The sequence below is a fragment of the Citrus clementina genome, unplaced genomic scaffold, assembly GCF_000493195.1.
Source record: "Citrus clementina cultivar Clemenules unplaced genomic scaffold, Citrus_clementina_v1.0 scaffold_4, whole genome shotgun sequence".
Classification (NCBI taxonomy): domain Eukaryota; kingdom Viridiplantae; phylum Streptophyta; class Magnoliopsida; order Sapindales; family Rutaceae; genus Citrus; species Citrus x clementina.
Genome location: NW_006262274.1, coordinates 582,393 through 600,654, shown reverse-complemented (window position 1 = coordinate 600,654; position 18,262 = coordinate 582,393). Strand labels below are relative to the sequence as shown.

Genomic DNA, 18,262 nt, shown 5'->3' with positions numbered 1-18,262 from the left:
CTCTCTTCAGAAATTGCCAAAATAGTACCGATAACATTGACTGTCTATATCCGTCAAACCCCAGCTACAAAACATTGAAAGAGCCAAAGGAGAGAGAGCAAATTGATCATCACACCAAAAAAAGCTAGTGAGGAGACTTATCCATCTGAGCTCTTTCCCTTCCTCTTAGATTCTCAAGTAGCTTTCATGCATTCAATAAGAATTTATACAGAGCTGCTTCAGCATTACTCGTCTCTCTATATTAATAAACTGTCTTACATTTCTCTTTATTCTTGCTAAATTAAAGATATAGCTAGCACAATGGAGGCACAAGCTCAGTATTGGATGTGGATGAAGAGGCAAAGAGATCAGATTTTGAAGTACTCTTTTAGCGACTCATCATCATCATCATCATGGGAAGAAAAAGCTTTTGCAGAAGATGCAGCAGCACGGTCACTTGGTGGATGCATATGGCCACCGAGATCTTATTCTTGTAGCTTTTGCAGAAGAGAATTTAAGTCTGCTCAAGCCCTGGGTGGGCATATGAATGTCCATCGAAGGGATAGAGCTAGGCTTAAAAATTCTCTCAATAAATCAACACACCATAAATGTCCATCTGATCATTCTAGTCCTAGCAATAATGTTGTTGTTGTTGCATCATCACCTACTCTTTTAAATACTCGGGTTACAGCAGCTTTACTCACCACTGCTAAAGAAAATTCTTCTTCTTCTTTTGTCACCATAAATCACGAAGATGATTTTGTTGAAACCAACTTGTCTGTGGGATTGAAACCAGATATTTGGTGTGATAAGACAATTAGCTGCAAAAGAGCAAAGACAAGTGCTGCTGTTTCAAAATCAACTCAGCCTTTCTTCATGTCTAGCGATAAATTCAGTCTCCAAAAGGACAATTTGGATCTTGAACTCAGGCTTGGTGATCCATCAAAGATGAAGTAGAACCACTATAAAGCTCCAATGGACTCTACAGCAAGCTAGCTCTTAGAGAAATTGTATTTCTTTTTTCTTTTTTTTTCTTTTTTTAGTTTCCTTTTATGCCATCCCTCTAATGAAAAGCAGGCAAAATCAAATGCCTCTTGTTCACATTTTAACATATGAGTAGAATGAAAGAAGTATGAAAATGCTCTCTTATTTTGTTTTGATCAGTCTATACTTCTTGCTATTAATTTTTTACTTGTTCCATATGATTCAAATGTATATATTGAAAAAAAATTCAACTATTTTCTTTAGATGATTCATAATTAATCTCCAAATATATGTCAATGTAGCATGAACATATGATCGAAGATTGAAAGTAGCTAAGAATATTATTGTTAAATGGAGATTCAAGTTGTGCATACATTATACATTCTCCTTTCAAAAAAACGAAAACAGCCGGATATATTCATTAATGAGTAGTATATTTTGCATAGTGGAATTTTTTTGCTGAAACAGTAAGAAAAATGTTTTCTTTGGATTTTGCACAGAGAGTACAATTATTTTTTTCTTTAAGAATACAATTGGTTAACTACGAGTACAGACATAAATCAAATAGAGAGAAGGAATTTGACTCTAGGTTCATAAATGGGTTGAAAGAACTGACAGTGAGTCACTTCATACGAAATATTATAAGAAGATCTAATTAATAGCTTGTCATCTCACATCACAACATGTATCGCCTTTTTGACTACCTGCATAAAATCCGCTAGTTGCCTCCTTATAATTCCAATATATCACTGCTTCCTTTCACTCTTCAGCCATCCAATAATTCCACCCATTGCGTGATTACTGTGAGTTCGTGAAGTCGATATTGTTCATATTGACTAGCTTTTTTTTTAGATCAAGATTTGTTCAGACGTCTAATTTAGACTATGTATGATAAATTTAAATCGAATATTAATATGATATCTTGTGTGGGTCTTTTTATAAAGCTATGATTAATGGTTACTAAATTAGAAGTGTATTTACACCTATTACCAAATTTTAAAAAGCAAACACAAACTTAGATAATCACGGGATTAAATTCATGCTTAGAATACTTTGAACTACTCTAAAACTATATAAACTACTGCATTATCTAGTTATAATTTCAATCGATTGTAACATAATTTTCTTTGAAAAAAAAAAAGAAGGAAAGAAAGAAAAACATGCCATAACTCACCAACTCCATTGGAACTAGAATGAATTTAATTGAATAAACTATAATTTACTATGCTTTTGACATAATATATCACATCAATGCCACTATTTACGCGTTTACACTCTACAAAGCTATAGCTATTAAACCTTCAACAACCAAACCCTAAAAGCCTAAAATTAAAAATTCCAAAACCCTAGACCATGTCTGGTTTTAGTACACATGGGCATTCGTAGCTTTACAGTAAATTCCGAATAGGTAACCTTTGATACCGACGGTTCCTCCATAAAACACGGCGAGGTCTCAGTGTTTTATAGCTGTGCTTTTCAACGTTTCTTTATGAGGAAATTTGATGAAACATCGCCAATATTAATTTTGACTTAATGTATGTTTAAAATCTAACGCAAATGTATACTGTTGTGCCTACAAAGAATTTCTGTTGCACCAAGCAACTTTTTTAGCCATTTAAAGGATGTGAAATGAAGAATGCTTGCGTGGGTACTTAATTTTCTACGTGGGTTCTTGGAGATTGTGAGGGAAATTGAAGTTGGTTGCTTAGGGTTTCATGAAGTTTCCAATTTTGTGTAAAAAGCATTTAGAAGTGAGACTGACTCATCATCAAGAGACTCAGTGGGGTTTTAAGTGCATTAGTAGTGGCTGTATTGCTGAGCCACAGTGTGCACATGGTCATGCGGGGCTAATTGATGTGTCTGTAGTCTGTTTCTATGTTGCTTTCATGGATTGATTGTAGAATTATGAGAGGGAAGGATGTTATTATTCTTTAAGTTTTTGTGGGTTTCTTTGCAAAAATAGAAAAATGGATAGTGAGAGTTCATATATGTAGGATAAGTCTTGATAGAATGATAGGTTAATGGAAAGTTTAAAATGGAACTGTAAAACTATTACTATGAAGACAGTATAATTTCATAGAGATGTAGTAACATAACTTATTATTTTAACTTAGTTTTCCTTCGTGCAAGTTATAAAGTATGCACTATATTAATAGTTTGTTGATGGAGTAATTCAAATCTAATGTATAGATATTGATAAAAGAGATAGAAATAGTTCTAAAAAATTATTATATTCTTCTATACAATACTAGAAATATGCAGAGTTATCTTAAAATTATCTAAATTTTTGCATTCTCTTTAATTTTTCTCTCCTCATTATTTTACTGATTTTATGAGGAGGTATGTTCCTTGCGTAACATAACATTTATTTTTGCAATATATAAATAATTATTACTATGTAGAGGTAAGTTCCTTAAGACATGACCTAAAAAATTTATAACTCATTAAAATGTGAAATCTATTCTTATTTATAACTAGCCTAAATTGGGACCATTATTTTTTATGACTAGATAGAAGTTATTCCTATATAGAGTATCACTATTAAAAGATTTTACTTAATTATATGTTGCATGTTCATTTCTCCAGTATTTATTAGAGTAATTTTCTCATTTTCAAGAACGCGATCATGCTTTGATCATAACAAATTTCTAATATTGTAATATTTAAAAAAAATGAATAGTTTTCAATCAATTTGTTCGGTAACAAACATTTAAATCAATTTACAACCAATATACAAATAGGTGCCTAAATTATTGTAATCATACTATTCGAGCATAAGAGAAAGAAACTCTGTATGTGAGGTACTTGAAAAAGATACCATCACTCAACATGCATACAACACATAAAGCTTCTCAAATAATAATTCTTAGTAAAATAAAATGTAAAGAAATAAAAACCTTCATCAGTTATTAATTTTACCAACTACAACACAATAAGATATCTCTGAGGATCAAGTATCAACCCAGAACTTGTAATTTAATTCTGTAACTTGAAAGCCTCAATTCTAGCTTGCAAACATATTTCAGCGTACCCGGAAAAAATTAAATAAATAACGATGTGTAAGTCACATCATGGTTAGGAAAATGAAGCCGATCAACCCATCGGACCAAATATTGGGCCCAGGCCTAACGAATGAAAAATATTGGATTAGCTTAGTTTAATGTGGGTCCATTGGAGGTGATTCTTTTTAGATATTGAGAGGTGCTTTTCACACCCCTTCAATATACCGATAAAACCCTCTTCCAATATGATGCCCATTAATATTTTCTCTCTTCCGCCTCCCGCCCCCCCCCCCGGGCCCGGGGGGCGCTGTAAATTCCTTTTTTTTTTCCCCAATTTTGATTTTTATTTATTATTGAGAAGCTGGTATTTTTTAGTTTTGTAAAGAGAGAAAGTTTAAAGAAATAATAGGAATTTAAGAGTGAGAAAACTAATAAAAAAATTTTAAAAAATCAAATAAAAAAATTTCAATCAGAAATTAACATCTAAATTTCTAACCTTATAAGTGAATTTAATTTATTTAGACCGTGACAAGAAAATTAACGCACTACATAATACTTTTATTTCTATCTAAATCATATAAAAAAAATTCACTAATATAATTAAACTGCATGGGGGTCTTTATGTCTTTTAACCTTAAACCGAGGTTTTTGCTAAAAAAAATTTCACTTACCGACACTTCTGTTATTGAGAGCATTCCAAAATAGGACTAGAATTTTTCCATTGACCATATCGGGTTTATAAAACAAATCCCTCCACACAGAGTGAAGTAGAACAAAGCGGCCATGGCAAATGCAGAGAGCAGTTTCAAGAGCTCAAGATGGTCGCTCAAAGGAATGACTGCTCTTGTCACCGGTGGCACTCGTGGAATTGGGTCCTTAACAAAACGCTCTTTTTTATAATTAATTTAATCACTGAATTAAGCAAAACTCTTTTGGCTAAATGGCTTATTGGGTTTTATTTATTTATTTATGTAATTTTATAAATGTGTTTAGGCAAGCTACTGTGGAGGAACTGGCTGGGTTGGGTGCTGTGGTACACACATGTTCGAGAAACGAAGTTGAGCTTAATAAGTGCTTAAAAGAATGGCAAAGCAAAGGCTTCGTTGTTAGTGGGTCAGTTTGTGATGCTGCATCTCCTGATCAGAGGGAGAAGCTGATTCAAGAAGTGGGTTCCAAGTTCAATGGCAAACTCAACATTTTGGTGAGTGTTTGCATCAGAAGTGTTATTTTTGAAGGGTTAATTAGTAGTATTTGCCCATGTGCTTAAGTTTTATATTGATGCATAAAAACTTGAATTTTTCACTTTTACTGTTGGAATTGCAATTAGTTGATTAGTTTTAAGCTCTCTATTGATGATTTCATTTGGTTCCATTTAGGCCTTCTATTTTGGTTATCTGTTAGCACCTTGTAAGGCCTGCACTTTGTTATCAAACCAAATTGAAAATTTCATGTTTTGGTCTCTTACACAATTGACAAGAGTTCCCATGTTTGAGCATGCTCATATGGGTGGGGAGAGAATTTAGTTTTCTGTTATGTTTATACCTAAAATCGTTAAAAAAAATTTAATCATTTATGATATTTGGGAATTTAAGCATGTATTTATGTTGTATGACATAGATATTTTTCGTTTTAGAATAATTCAAATCCATGGTTGGATCAATAATACAAGTCTAGTTCATGTTGCCCTAGGTGATTGATTGACAAACTCATACAAAAATGGACTTTGATATGTAATTTTTGAGTTATCAGAATATGGACTTAGCCGTTTTAACTGTTGGCCAGCTTTCTTATGATTTTGATATAGCCTTGTAAAACCTGAAGTCATTCTGGATTTCACTACAATGGGACATTGTAAATTGGCTTTTGTTTGCAGGAGAAGTAGAACTTGATATGGTCCAAGAGCCGCTATTGTTCTCATTGTTATGCTACTTTATTTTATTTTCTATGTAGTGCTCTATGAATTTTTATCGGTTATAGGGGGTGGGAGGTGGCTAGGATACTTTACTCGTTACAACAATTTTTGTTGATACAAAGTTGGAGCCAAATTTTACAGTATTGGAATAAACTCGTGGCTACTTAATGGACTAATGCTTTGCAACAATACTTTAGCCATTCTTGAAATCAATCATGAAACGATGTTGGTTTTCTAAATCTATAATGGGGAATGTTTTCTTTCGTTTTTGGACCCAAACTTTAGATCATACTATTTCTTCTTTTTTTCTTTTTTTCTTTTTTAACAGTCCCCTTACCTTTGAGGGACATTTACATGATCTTATTGGTTTTTTAGGTAAACAACGTTGGAACTAATATCAGGAAGCCGACTATTGAGTACTCTGCTGAAGAATATTCGAAAATAATGACTACCAACTTTGAATCCACATACCATTTGTGCCAACTTGTATATCCTCTTCTTAAAGCATCTGGAGTTGGAAGCATCGTGTTCATTTCCTCTGTTGGTGGTCTCTCACATATAGGGAGCGGATCAATTTATGGAGCAACTAAAGGTCAGTTACTGATCTGGTGATAATAATATATAGGCATGAGTATCATGTGTGAAGATGTTGAAAGGCTTTTATTTACCACTTGTTATCCGCAGCTGCAATGAATCAACTTACAAGAAATCTGGCTTGTGAATGGGCAAAAGACAATATCAGGACAAATTCTGTTGCACCGTGGTATACCAAGACCTCACTAGTAGAGCATGTAATGTTCTCTAATCTTCTTGTGACTATTATCTTGAAATTTTGATTTACGGTAACACTTCTTTTCATCAGCTTCTCTTCTTTCCATTGATATTCTGAAAAGTATATTGAGAAAATTGTTCAAAACTTTGTATTTTGCTGTAGATCTTTGGTAGGAGTAACACTTGTCTTCTTTTATTCATGGACTAATCGAACCTCAGTTGCCCTGAATTTAAATCTAGAACAAGTTGAGGTCTTTTATTTGATTACTAGAATCGACTGAAGTTAGGATGCAGGCAGCAAGTACCAATTACTAATTGGCCAAAATTTACGAATTTAATATAATATCTTGTGCTGATTACCCTAAGGTGCTTAGGGGTTTCATCTTTCATGGTTTCACCTGATTGCAGTTCGTGAATATCAACAGTTATATTAAAAAAAATAAAAATATAAACCACCTTCATTGCCTGCATATTTCTCTTTCATGCAGTTGCTTGAAAACAAAGAATTTGTGGACAAGGTAATAGCTCGGACTCCTCTTCAACGTGTTGGAGAACCTGAGGAAGTTGCATCTCTGGTGGCATACCTTTGCCTTCCTGCCGCTTCTTATATCACGGGACAGATTATTTCTGTTGATGGAGGATTTACTGCGAATGGTTTTAACCCTGGGATTAGACTGGATTTCTAAAGATTAGCTGATTTTTTTTTTTTTTTCCGCACAATGAACTCAGAACTTGTGTTGATTGTTCATGCCCCTAAGGCCTTGTGGCCATTTTGGCATTTTTTAAACTTGTAGCTTCTTTAGTTTATTCTTATGTTGAATGTTGAGAAATTTAATAGAAATCCTCCTGTTGCTGCAGTTTCAATGATGAGAAATGAGCTATTGGTGACACATATACTCATGAGGCCGTAACACTCCCCACAAATTGTCATGCAAATATCAATTGCTTCGATAACATTATCGGAGCAACTGAGCATGAAACTGCAAGAGAAACATCCCCTCTGCCTCTGCCTCTGCTTCTGCGAAGAAAAAATATCGTTGAAAAAAATATTTAAAAATATTAATGATTGCATCCCGAGACAGAGTTTGCCAACTATATATACTGCAACCTTCCAAAAACCTGCAGAAAATATCCAGACTTTTTTCTTGAAATATTGATATATTACAATAGAACTTTATTGATACTTATAACTAAAAAGCAATCGGAACTCTTTTTCATGATGTTAGTATGGTACAATTCGAACAACGAATCTCACTTAATATTGAAGAGAAATATATTCTATCCCAAGCAGGAAGCCAAATAGTCGAGTCCCAACAACTGTTGAGACTCGAACTCATGCACAGAAAATATCTAAACTTGCAAAAGTTTTGGTGCATAACTTTTAAGGGAGATTGTTAATTTCCCCCTTACAGTAATCAATATATATTATTTTTTCTCCTATTGTTTTTATAATGGTAAAAAACCCCCTAATAGTATAAATTTACAATATTATCCTTATTTTCAACTACTCTTTTATTTATATTTATTATAAACTAAATAAATCACATGAATAGAAACTAAATAAAAAATTAAGCATTAAAAATAAGAAATATATGTTTTGATATGAACAAAAAAATTAATAATAAATTTTTTTTATACTTATTTATTTTGTGAAAATTTTCTTATAATAAATATATAAGAAAATTATTAGTAAAATGATAAAAAAATTATTATAAGAAAACTTGAACGACAAATAAAAATTTATTATAAGATAAATAATAAAATATTTTGGCTATACTTTTTATATTTAATTTTAAAATATTACAAAATGTTTATTATAAGAAAATGTTCACAAAATAAATAATTACAAGAAAAAATTTTATTATTTTTTTTGCTCATATCAAAACATATATTTCTTGTTTTTAATACTTAATTTTTTTATTTAATTTCTATTCATGTAATTTATTTAATTTATAATAATGTAAATAAAAAAGTAGTTAAAAATAATGATAATATTATAAACTTATGCTGTCATGGGGGGTTTTGGCTATTATAAAAACAAAAAGGGAGTAAATAGTATATGTTAATTACTGTTGGGAAAAAAGTGGCAATCCCCCTAACTTTTAATTACCTCGTAACATTTCTCTTTAGAGATGCTTCTTATTACTCTCACGTGGCATGCTAATCCTCGCACGTTTCATCTTCGGTAACTGGCGACTTGTACATCTCTATTTTTCGTTTTAAATTAAAGGGTTAATTATCATTTCGACGCATAACTATTATAAAATAATAAATCACTATATCAATTATTGAAATATAATATTTTTATTAAATTTCCGTTATTGTTATTAGTATAATGACGGTGCCACACTGACGTCATATGGACAACCAAAATTATATTTTCATCAAAGAAAAATTAAATTTATAATTAAATCTTATGGTTATTATCCTTTCAACTGTCGCATTTATTGTGAAATAATAAATAATTACAAAATTATTGAAAGATAATATTTCACAATATTAACTTTTTAAAAAATAACAATTTATTACATATCCATCAATTTACAATTGATCACGCCACAAATCAATTGTAGGGGCAATATTTTCATAATTATCGTTGTAAATATAAGCGACAATGATGTGTGTGTTTTATAAGTGAACTAACGAGTCAACTAATAAAAGTAGTGAAAATACAATAATTTTTTATTTATAAAAAGTTAATATAATACAATGTTACCTTTTAATAATCCATATAGTAATTTACTATTTTATAATACTTAGAGTATTGTGAAATAATAACCCTAAGGGTGCGTTTAGGATTGAAGTGTTGTTACTTTTAAACTGCAGCTGCTGTAGAAAAAAAATTGTAACTATAAAATAAAAGTTAATAATATGTAATAAATATAAATTTAAAATAATAATTTGACAAAATTATTAAAGATACAATAAATTTTTCATTAAACAAGTGAAAAATTATATTAATATTCCTTCCAAACTACAGCAGATAGTGTATAGTGTTTACCAAACACTTTAGTACTGTAACTTTTAAGTTACAGCCCAACCTCAATCCCAAACACACCCTAAATTTTAAAAAACCCAAATAATAACAATGTAAAAGAAGTGTAATATACATATATGTATCTATATGTATGTATGTGTGTGTGTGTATCGCTAGGAATATTAATAAATCAAGACCAGGGCCGAAGCTTTGAGGGGGCTAATCTGGGCTGTAGCCCAGGTTAGTTTCTTGAAAAAAAATTAATTATTTTAGATTATTTTTACTTGTCTAGTGTATTTTAATAATTTTATTTGTACAGAAAAAAAGTTTTGAGAAGTAATTGAATTTTTAAAAAAATCTAGCCCACCCCAAAAAATAGTGTTAGCTTCGCTACTGATCAAGACAAATGAAAAACAAAAAATCAAAGGGAGAAAAAGGCCTAAGCACTATTTGATTGTCCAAGTTCAACGATTTTGAGTTCCATTCAAAAATTTTTTTTTTACCTTAAATGCATTTACTTAGTTAAAAAATAATAATATTTATAACAAAAATGATATATGTAGTAAAAAATTTGTTACCGTTACTGGCTTTATGTAGAAAATGAATCCTGAAATTGGGCTCAGTATAAAAAAAATCTTTTAGAAGCACACATACCTCCAAGGACCGAATCTATTAAAATTTTTTTTTTACTGATTTTACCCCAAAAAAAATTAATTTATTAGTTTTGACTGTGGATTTTTGGTCCATACATTAATGTTGTATTTATTAAATCTCTAATGCTCACTTTCAGTCATTGGCGAAGTAATAGATATTTAATAAATATCACTAACTATCAATTTATAAGTTACTTGTGACTATTTTAAAGTTAAGAAATGAGATCAAGTTATGGTATAATTATGGTACCGTACTATAATTACATTCAGTTATTAAATGTAATTAAATTATTAGGGTCCATTGACATTTAATAATTGAATATAACTGTAACACAATATTACAATTATACCACAAGTTTTTCATAAAAAATAATATAGTTAGTTATGGTGCCAAAGTAACAATGCAACAATAATAATATTAATCAAACGCCTTGGCAATTAAGTTATAAAAGCTAAAATAAATGGAGCCAGGTGTCAAAAATGAAAATTAACAGGTCTTAGCTGGTGCAATTTGGCAACTAGCAATGTTGTTTGATTTGTGTCAAGCAACGAGGAGTGTAGTGTGTAAATTACCTTTTACCATTTACGCTGCCGAAAAAACAAAACTGTGGGGTTGGGTCAGCGACGGACGACGGGACTCGCTGACAGTAGCCTCCTCAGTCACGTGGCCTTTTTGTTGCGTCACATCATGGAGTACAGCCTTTGCTTTACAGCTTGCACCTCCAACGTGGCGGATGCACAGGACAGGCAGGGACTTAATTGAATTCCTTTTCTGTCCCACCTTTCGGATAATTGATTATTCATAGAGTTTGTGCGTGAATGCCCTTGGTAATTAAATTGTGACCCTACACGTGTACTTTTTAGTTCCCATCTCGTTTTGTCGTCAACTTTGAGGATTTTTAGCAAAGTACTCCTACACGTACTTCATTAATTTGAACTCCAGTTCTATTATATTCATTTATTCGTGACCTATAAATTTTATTTTTAAAACTTCTTCAAGGATGTTAAGAGATAATAAAAATAAAAAATAAAATAAAGAAGTTATGATCGTTTAATGAGAAACGCACCGTTAATTATGATTTTACAATAAAGGAAGTGTTGCAACAATTAATGCAGTAATTGAATTTACCTGTTCGGTTTTCAAAAATTGATGCCATAAGAAAAAAAAAACAATAGTATTAAATATTAAAAACGCTATACTTGCTAAATTAACATATGGTGGAGCAAGCATCTCACCAAATTGTCGCATGCTAAGAGATTAATTAACTCATAATCTCTCAAACTCTATGATTAATAATTGTAGAGGTGATAGAATTTGATGTGATTTTGATATAAATAACTAGGTTTGGGGTAAATGGATTGTGTCCATGTCATCCCCATCAATACTTGTATCAGATTAGAGTTTCAAGTTTTGACACATGAAAATGATGACATTTTTGCATATTTACCAAAACATCGAAAGATATATGTGACATTTCATTGTTTGAGCTAACATTATATGAGTTTGGATGTTATTAATTATTTGAATAAGTATAATTTTATCATTTCAATAGGTTTGATATAATGTATAAAATCTTATATAATATTGTTGATACATACAAATAAGTTAATGAATGGGTGATATTCATGTAAATTAAGATAAATAAATATTATGTGGGTTAGTGTCTCGTGTTACATGTGTAGCAATATTAGCTAGTTATTAAATAAAACATAATGTGTTATTTGTATATACTTTATTTCAAGTTTTTATTTATTTATTTTTTTCGTATGATTAATAAATAGATTGTGTCTGTATAAAACATAAATCTCACACGATCCAAATACAACTGTTAACACAATTTGCTTTCTTTTATTAAAGTATATAAGGGTCGCATGATTATAATTAGAGGTGTTCGAAATCCAATCCGATTTACTCAATCCGTCTGATCGGTAAAAATTTGATCTATAGATTGGTAAATTGGATTGGATTAAAATTTTAAAAATCCGTAGTCAGTGGATTGTATATGAATTTGCTTTTGTAAATTCATAAAAATCCGCGAATCAAAAAAAAAAGAAATACTTATTTAATAAAAAAATTAAACTTGTAAATGTGGCATTAGTACTTATTCATAAATAAATAAGTTAAAATATATTTGCATTAACAGAATATTATATTTTATCCGATAATAATATAAAATAAAATAATAAAATAAACGAATATAGTTTCTTAAACAGTTAATTTTCATGTATAGATAGATTTTTTCTTTTTGGTGTGTTATATTTTAAAATTTTGAATGTATTTTCAAGCTTTATTTAAGTAAATAATTTATTTAAATCTTATTTAATCTTGAATTTGATCGGTATGAAAATTATTTTTATATTAATTTTTTTATTTAGTTAGTTTGTGTTTAGGACGGAATTAAAGATTTTTAACCCACAAACTAATCTGTAAAATAATGAATTGGATATACATTGGGTCATATCTGCATTCGATTCGCAAACATATAGATTGGATTTGTATTGAATTTCACCAATCCGTATATTAGATTGGATTAAAAATTTATAATCCCAAAATCATAGATCAGATATAGATCAGTGTCCAATCTGTAAAATTCAATCCGCTAACACCCCTAATTATAATAACATCAATTAACATCAAATTTTGTGCGCCAATATTCTCATCGATTTATATATTTTATGTAAAGGGTAAGGGAGTAACGAGAAATAATAGAAGGGGTCACAATGTGAAAATAAGTTTAATTGGGGTAAAATAGAAATACAGAAGCTTATAAAGGTCGTTAAGCAAATTGTCAAAAACAGGGTCTCCTGTACAACAACTTTCTAATTTGTGGAAGAGGGGCGGTGAAATTTTATAATTTCTGGAGCAAGCAGTGGTTGAAACGTGTAAGAGCGCGAGGAACGATAGGCGCACATTCAGATCCACGTCAGAAGAAGACACGTGGCTAGTGAACAGCTACCGAACCTCAGATATTCTGCAACGGGGTATCGACTTTGACATGCGGTCCCACACGCGTCAAAATCACCTCGTTACGCTTACGTAGACGCCTTCATTACACAACTGGTAGCGACCAGAATAAAGCGGCAAACACTATTTCTCTTCCCGCCACACAACTATTGCGCGTCTTCTCACGCTCCACTAATGCCACTCACAAATAATATTTGTCCTTTATTTACTTTGGTGTTGCATAAAATGATTATCCTATTTATAAAGAGTAATATTATAATCATAAATTATTGTATAAATTTTATTAATAAAGATGGTATGATTCAATAAGTCAGATTAAATATTTTTAATTTATATAATTTATTTTTATTATTTAATATTTTTATTTAACTAATGCGAAATCAATTTATATAAAAATTTATGGTTGTATCATTACTCATTTATAAAATATTAAAAATTTTATTAGACTTAAAATGTGACAAGCATCAATCTGTGTCAAATTTTTTGAAAAACTATAAAAATATAAAAATCTACCAAACTTTAAAAATTTGATTTAGTATTTAAAAGTGTTAAATTATTTAGAAAATAAATTTGTGTATTTACAGGCTCAACATTAAGAATATCATATATAATTTAATAAAATGTAAAAAATTTCACAAGTCTTACAACAACAGTTTTTAAATCTTGAAATAATTTGTAGTTTTTTTATTGTATTGTCATTTAAAAAGGAGGATAAATGAAAAAAAAAATATTAGCAAAGCTAGTAATGACAAATATTTTTTCACTTCATTAATGAAATTAAAAATTTAAGTTTTTTTATGTATATTATGAAGTTTTTTCGGGCACAAATATGTGAAAATATATACAATTGATTATGAACTCACATATTTATATTGGAAACTATAGGATCACAAAATCAAATTACGAGGTCCTCCTAGATTTACGAATTATAATTTCCAAACAAAAAACAAATTGTGTTGCTACCACTCGCAACAGAAGCGTTTGGAGAGAAGAATCAAGGCCGAATCTCGTATTCCACGATTGCGCCACGTGGTGATATCGTATGCAACAGCTGCTTATTTTATGGACACAAAAATACGAACAATGAATACGGGGCCTTTTCTCTTCGACACAGAGCGAGGGCACTGAAAAGAGGAGCGAGAGATGACCACATGCGTGTCAGAAAAGGCCGGTCGTTTCAAGCCGGTCGTGTCCAAACCTCATTGGCTAACGTAAACAGAGCCCTAAAATGCCAATACACGTGTTGAGATGAAGGAAGAGAGAGAAAAATCGTGTGCTAAATGGACGGTTAAGATAGTATATTTCATTCAGTAAATCGACGTCACGACAACTGTACATGTCTGATACCTGCCCGTGACGGTGACGGGTAGGCTGCCCGCAATTACGTGGTGGGCCCCAGGTGAATTAGAGAGAGAGAAAGAGAGGGTCGGCTTCTATAGAAAGGCTTTTTAACGGGACCTCTCCAATTCAGCAAGAGATCTCTCATTTATCTTTTGTCTCATCTTTGTCTACGCCAAGGTATTATTCAGTAGCAGCTCTCTTTGATAGATAGCTACTTAGCGCTAAGGAAATTAGAATTGATTGAAGTTTTTTCATTTTTTTGGTCGATCATTTTTCTCGGAGCTCTTCACTTTAATGGCGGGGATTTGCTGTGGAGTAGGTTGTGAGAGTGAACCAGCGGTATCAGTTGAGCAAAGCTCACGAGCTTCTAGACGGAGGAGGCTAGAGCTCCGTCCGTTTAACTTGGTTGCAGACGTGGCAGTTTTGCCGCCGTCAGAAAACGATCGGAAACGAAAGAAGCTTGAACTTTACACTGCCTTAACAGCTGCACATGCTCGAGAAAACACCGAACAGAATTGTGAAGCGAAAGATTCAGAGCGAGGTCGTACCGTAAACAAGGAAGAATTAGTCGGGAATAATGAAGCGGCTGATGATTTGGTAAATGATAACCCCAAGTTCGGGATGACTTCAGTTTGCGGTAGAAGACGAGATATGGAGGATACTGTGTCAATTCACCCGTCGTTTTGCAAGCAAAATCGCGCTCACTTCTACGGCGTGTTCGACGGTCATGGTTGCTCACATGTAAGCACTTGGCGCTTAATAAATTAATATGCTCGAATCATTTTTACGTGTTATTGTTGTTATTATTATTATTATTACAACGTTTCTAATTTTGCTTGTTTTATATTTTCGTTTGTAGGTGGCGATGAAGTGTAAAGATCGGTTGCATGATATACTTAGGGAGGAGATTGAATCTTGTAACGTTGTTGAAGAATCGGTGAAGTGGAAGCAGACAATGCAGGCGAGCTTTGGGAAGATGGATAAGGAGGTGCAAGATTGGAGTGTGAGTTCCAAGATCTCTAACTGCCGCTGCGAGTTACAGACTCCGCAGTGCGACGCTGTTGGATCTACTGCCGTCGTTGCTGTCGTCACTCCTGAAAAGCTTATCGTCTCTAACTGCGGCGACTCTCGTGCTGTGCTCTGCCGAAACGGCGTCGCGGTTCCTCTGTCCAACGATCATAAAGTGAGTCAACTATTTGATAAAAGCTGAATAGTTATCCAATGAAATTATGACGCGTGGATTTGTTCTCTAACTAGTGTGCTACTTCTCTCTGTTTGTCCCAGCCTGATCGCCCGGATGAGTTGCTTAGAATCGAAGCCGCCGGCGGCCGTGTGATTTACTGGGACGGCCCGAGAGTGCTTGGCGTTCTGGCGATGTCGAGAGCGATCGGAGACAATTACTTAAAGCCGTATGTGATATCGGAGCCGGAGGTGACCGTGACTGAGCGTACGGCGGAGGATGAGTGTTTGATTTTGGCGAGCGATGGGTTATGGGACGTGGTGTCGAACGAGACGGCGTGCAGCGTGGTGCGCACGTGCTTCCGAGCTCAGAAGGCGGCGGCTGCAGCTTCACCACCCGGATCGCCGGGGAGCGAGGTGGCAGTGTCTGGTCAAAGCTCTGACAAAGCTTGCTTGGACGCGTCAATTTTGTTGACCAAGCTGGCCTTGGCTAGGCGTAGTTCGGATAATGTCAGCGTTGTGGTGGTCGATTTAAGGAGGAATCAAAAGTCAAAAGCAGGGATTAAGTAGTTAATTAAAATGAGTTATATATATATATAATACGCAAAATTAAGTGACTGATTTTCCTCGAGAAAGTTAAATCTTTAATATAGTTGTGTAACTTGCAGGGGTTGAAAAATAGTGTGATTGATTTGATGATGCGCAAGGCTTCTAATTTTTGTTTTTTTTTTCTTTTTTGGGGGGTTTCCTGTTTTTCGCTGGTTGTGGTTGTGGAGAAATGTTCACAAAGCTGCAAGAAGATTTGCAGAAATGGGGACACACTAGTAGTACTTAGATTGGTGAATACTCTTGTACAAATTACTTTAAATCCAAAATAGGATTGAATCTTAGTTTGTCAATTTTTGCCCAAATGATTTGGATTTGTTCTCCTGTATGCAATTTCTAGCCTGGTTAATCAACAAATCGGTGATCTAACTGACGATATTATGCCAACTAGCTTAACAAAATTGGTGTCTATTGTAAATTAAAATTTGTAATGCGCACTCGAAATAATCTTTCATTGCAAAGACAACCTTTTAGGTATCGATGTGCAGACTTAAATAGGCTGGTTTTTGGGTGAAAAATCTTTAAAAAACTGTGGGTGGAAAGGGAGATCGGGTGGTTTACTTACCGGTTTTTGCAGGTGTTTTGTCTGTTCACTTCACCTAGTGTTGACGTTTAAATAGGATGATGTGACAAAAATGAATTGTACAGTAAAATTTGTATGATGATATTTTCTATACAAGAATAAATCCTAAGTGGGCACAAAAAATTATGGTTATAACTTAGGCTAATTATCAATAACAATAAATTATATATTGTAATAGATAATAGTTTCTTTACATCATATTTTTGGAAACTTGCGTTTTATGTCGTAATAATTTTCTGAATTTTTTTTTTAAAAGGATATGTTACTTTTTTAAAATTATATTTATTCCTTTTATTACTATAACACTTGTATTAAAAGTAATTAACTTAAAATAATAATTTAGGATGTTAAAGGAAAGAGGATGAAATAATTATTAATATTGTAATATCACATAATATTGTATAATAGTTCATTCTATTAATACTCCGTTAGTCTTTTTTTTTTTTTTTAAACAAGAAAGGAGTTTTTTTTTTTCCTAATAAATGGATATTACATTAATTTTAGGTTATTTGAAGAATTTCAAAAGTTGATAATTTTTGCAACAAATCCCACGTGGTGCGTGTCCTTTTGGTTTCCCAATTTCGTAAAAGATGATGAGATGAAAGAAAAGAGTGAGGGGAAAAGAAAAGAAAGATAATCCAATTAAAAGAAAGAGGAGAGGTCAAGTTGACGATTATGAAGAACAAGAATAGAAGTCGTGAGATTGATAACTGATTAAATTACATGATCCGACCGAATTTGATTCTGACAACATGTGTAGGATTGTCAATATGTAATCGACACGTTGCGTTTTGGTCCCTACTTGCCTTCGCTGGACTCGATTTTGTAAGATTTTTGATGTTGATTGGGGGGGCGGTGGTGTCATCAATTTGCCAGTTGCATTTGCTTTTTGCATTTTGCCCATTTGCTTCGAAATTTTAATGATGAAGATTACTAGGATCACTGTTTTTGTGGCAATTATTGCTTGGTACGATTCGGCCAATGTGGCTAGTAAATTGACCCTTCGCTGGTCGGCCATTTTGCTCTCCCTTTCTGCTGCAGCTGCACTGCCCACCTTTTTTTTTGGTTCATTGCGTGGTGTGCCCCCTAGTACTTCTCCCATCATAAGTTTTATAGATCCCTTTTTTATTATTATTTTTATTATTTATTATTATTACGTGCTATGTTTTATTTGCAATACGTACAAAAAAATATTTGAAAGGTATGTACACAAGTTGGAGAAGGTTTTGGGAGATGGCCGTCGGAAAGATTTGTACCCAACTCTTTGAAAAGTGTATTATTCAATCAAAATATCTACATATGGCTGCACA

At 32.5% G+C, this 18,262-nt stretch overlaps 3 protein-coding genes across 3 annotated transcripts; all 3 read left to right on the top strand.

Annotated features, from left to right (window-relative positions):
• The first annotated feature begins 300 nt into the window (after positions 1–300).
• On the top strand, positions 301–936 carry LOC18045356 (probable transcriptional regulator RABBIT EARS). The gene has a single exon (XM_006435562.1). The coding sequence runs from the start codon at positions 301–303 to the stop codon at positions 934–936; it is 636 nt and encodes a 211-aa protein (XP_006435625.1).
• A 3,722-nt stretch (positions 937–4,658) lies between these two features.
• On the top strand, positions 4,659–7,591 carry LOC18045355 (tropinone reductase homolog At5g06060). Its single transcript, XM_006435560.2, has 5 exons — positions 4,659–4,837; positions 4,959–5,166; positions 6,253–6,469; positions 6,562–6,668; positions 7,137–7,591. Exons 1-5 carry the CDS (start codon positions 4,749–4,751, stop codon positions 7,332–7,334), a joined length of 819 nt encoding a protein of 272 aa, XP_006435623.1. The 5' UTR covers positions 4,659–4,748; the 3' UTR covers positions 7,335–7,591.
• Positions 7,592–14,694: 7,103 nt separating this feature from the next.
• On the top strand, positions 14,695–16,759 carry LOC18043434 (protein phosphatase 2C 37). The gene is made up of 3 exons (XM_006435558.2): positions 14,695–15,325; positions 15,444–15,767; positions 15,869–16,759. Exons 1-3 carry the CDS (start codon positions 14,879–14,881, stop codon positions 16,331–16,333), a joined length of 1,236 nt encoding a protein of 411 aa, XP_006435621.1. The 5' UTR covers positions 14,695–14,878; the 3' UTR covers positions 16,334–16,759.
• The last annotated feature ends 1,503 nt before the right edge of the window (positions 16,760–18,262 follow it).

What these genes read in the sequence shown, in the direction of transcription:
- LOC18045355 (XM_006435560.2), top strand. Translation starts at nt 4,749, where the DNA reads ATGGCAAATGCAGAGAGCAGTTTCAAGAGCTCAAGATGGTCGCTCAAA. An exon ending in ATGGCAAACTCAACATTTTG is followed by an intron (nt 5,167 to 6,252) that starts GTGAGTGTTTGC and finishes TTGGTTTTTTAG; the next exon opens with GTAAACAACGTTGGAACTAA. An exon ending in AGACCTCACTAGTAGAGCAT is followed by an intron (nt 6,669 to 7,136) that starts GTAATGTTCTCT and finishes TCTTTCATGCAG; the next exon opens with TTGCTTGAAAACAAAGAATT.
- LOC18043434 (XM_006435558.2), top strand. Translation starts at nt 14,879, where the DNA reads ATGGCGGGGATTTGCTGTGGAGTAGGTTGTGAGAGTGAACCAGCGGTA. An exon ending in ACGGTCATGGTTGCTCACAT is followed by an intron (nt 15,326 to 15,443) that starts GTAAGCACTTGG and finishes TTTCGTTTGTAG; the next exon opens with GTGGCGATGAAGTGTAAAGA. An exon ending in CTCTGTCCAACGATCATAAA is followed by an intron (nt 15,768 to 15,868) that starts GTGAGTCAACTA and finishes TGTTTGTCCCAG; the next exon opens with CCTGATCGCCCGGATGAGTT.
- LOC18045356 (XM_006435562.1), top strand. Translation starts at nt 301, where the DNA reads ATGGAGGCACAAGCTCAGTATTGGATGTGGATGAAGAGGCAAAGAGAT.